The sequence below is a fragment of the Cyprinodon variegatus genome, unplaced genomic scaffold (genome assembly GCF_000732505.1).
Source record: "Cyprinodon variegatus isolate N-32 unplaced genomic scaffold, C_variegatus-1.0 Scaffold1561, whole genome shotgun sequence".
Taxonomy (NCBI): domain Eukaryota; kingdom Metazoa; phylum Chordata; class Actinopteri; order Cyprinodontiformes; family Cyprinodontidae; genus Cyprinodon; species Cyprinodon variegatus.
In genome coordinates, this window is record NW_015152014.1 from 121,642 (window position 1) to 124,188 (window position 2,547).

General features: G+C 32.0%; 1 protein-coding gene across 1 annotated transcript in view; it reads left to right on the top strand.

Annotated features, from left to right (window-relative positions):
* Positions 1-392: 392 nt before the first annotated feature.
* The window catches only part of LOC107103911, a 4,006-nt gene continuing 1,851 nt past the window's right edge, over positions 393-2,547 (top strand). The window contains exon 1 of the mRNA XM_015403768.1: positions 393-520. Within this exon, the coding sequence (XP_015259254.1) occupies positions 502-520 (19 nt within the window). The 5' untranslated portion in view covers positions 393-501. The remainder of the gene's footprint in view (positions 521-2,547) is intronic.

The following is a 2,547-nucleotide window of genomic DNA, read 5'->3' on the forward strand; positions in this document are numbered from 1 at the left end:
TTGACATTCATTACAAAACTTTATTAGCCTCATGTTATTGGAGAAGTTTATTTAATTACAGAACCATTGAATGTTTAAAAAAAAACATCAATACTTATCATGCTTTGTTTTCCCTAAATGAATAAGTTGCCTGTGTTTTGTACACACATTACTGCGTTTACATCATGAGATTCGAGTATTATTATAAAGGGTAAATACAATTTAAGATTTTATTTTTTACATTTTAACCAGGACTTCCGATCAACATGAATCTTGCTGGATAATAAAACTTTAGAATTTTACAGACAAACTGAACTCTGTGGTTCAGAGATCCTGTAGATCTCCTGGAAAGATGATTCAGAGAAACAAGCTAAAAGAGGGTGTGTCCTCTAAGGGTTCATAGGGGTAAAAAAGAAAGAAACTCCTTAAGACACGTTTTACTACAAGTCCTGTGAGATCACAAAGGAGCAACTCATATCTGTGAGCTGAGGATTTCACTGTCCCATCCCTTCTTTGGCCAACATGTCAAGACGTGAACTAAGTAAGTCTATAATTGATAGCTAAACCAACATTTTATTCACATTTGTTGATCATTGAATGTTTGTTTTTGGATTGGCTTTGTTGTTCATATAAATTGAGTTAAAAAGGTATTAACCTCATAGGACTTGAACAGACTTCACTATTTGTTAACAATGAAAGTGTTCTGTTCCAAATGTTTTAGTTTAAACAGTTTACACAGTGTTTTTTTTTTTGATATCTTCCATCTTTACCAGCTTGATTAAAGTCACATGTTGCTGTGCACAGATATGAATCGCTGCTGCAGGTTGCCTCTCCTGGCTTAACCTGATAAACCTGTTTGTCAAACGTTTCTGGCTGTGGGCTTATTGTCAATAACACGAGGTAACATTCTGGACCTAAAGATAGAGAGATAATGAAAAAGAGGAATTGAATGACATATATCAAGTGATAGATACAATGCAGTCAGTGAACATTTTTCATGTGAAACTTGTTCAATTTGTGAGAAGAAAATGTTTTACTTTCCTGTATGGAAAACTAAACAAAACTGGAACAAAAAACATATTTTTAAAAAGCAGAAGCAGAATGGCAAATTAAAAATAGGGGAACAGGACACCAAATAATCAACACTGATAATCTGTGTCCTCTAAAATCCATCCCCTAAAGGCCTTTGGGCCTAAAGGGCTTTGATTAAATGAATCTAACTTTTATTTCAAAGTACAAATTATAGCCCAGTCCATGCTGGAAAGCCCAAAGTTATTCGGAACTTTTGGCATCTTTAAAATACTGTAATTTCAGATACCACCTGCCATTATCACATGCTCATCAAAGCTGTCTTATTAGTTGAACAGAAAAACCTTTAGGCTGTAATTTAGGATTTTTAATAAGATTTTCCAGTTTTAATCTAGAAAGGTTAATAGGGGAATTAAGCTTCCTTTGATCCAAGAAAATGAACCCCTGTGTCATTTTGCACCACATTTTTATACAGTGTTGTCACCATCTAATCCCTTCATTGCACTTCAGACTTGTAAATAACATCTCTTTATACTCATGCATCAAACATTTACATTTCTATCTCTTAAAGTTGGAAAGCTTTAATAGCTTTTGAAGATTGAGGAAAAAGATCAGAATATCAGTTATTTTCAACATACTTTATATTGCAACCTTTTTCTATTAGATGTGGTTTATTCCAAGGGACTCTTAGGAATTTGAAAAGTTTTGACCACTGATCAGAGGTGGGTAGTAATTACGGTAGTTTCATTTACTAGAGCAACAATTTGAAAAACAATTACTTTTAGGAGTATGTTAGCTGTGCCGTATGTCTTACTTTTGCTTGAGTAATATTATTGTAAAGTATCACTATTCCTACTTTAGTAAATTCTCTGACTACTCTGTGCTCTGTCAGTAATTTGAACTATTTCAAAACCAGGTAAATATACAATAAACAGTAGATATTAACAGTGGAAGTTAGTTCCCTGTTCTAACATATATATACAGTTCTCATTGTTAAGATTGGTTTTCTAAGTTTTTTGTTGAAAAAAAGCAAAAATGGTAAAAGTATTTCTTCTGCATGAATTTGTTATTTTATGTTCATAATATTTAATATATTAAATTTATTTGTATTCTTAAGGCATTTGAGTCTTTAAAATGTCAGATCTTGCACATAAAGTCTGTTTACCATCATCATTTATAAACATTAAATCTGATGTTATTAACAGTTACTCAGTACTCAAGTAGCCGTTTTACTGAATAATTTTTACTTGAGTAAAAAAAAAATCTAAGTATTGCTACTCTTGACTAAAATCTTTGTGTACTATATCCACCTCTGCGCCTGATCAAGCCAAATTACTCTTAAGCAGATAAGTTGAATTACATTACTACTTATTTATATTTCATCAATAGGAAACTGCAGTATGGATCAGTACACTCCCCCCAATAAGAATGAAGTTTATTGCCAAGTAGGTTCACACTCACAAGAAATTTGACTTGGTGCTGATAGTGCAGACAATATATATATATACAATATAAAATATACAATATAAAATATACAAT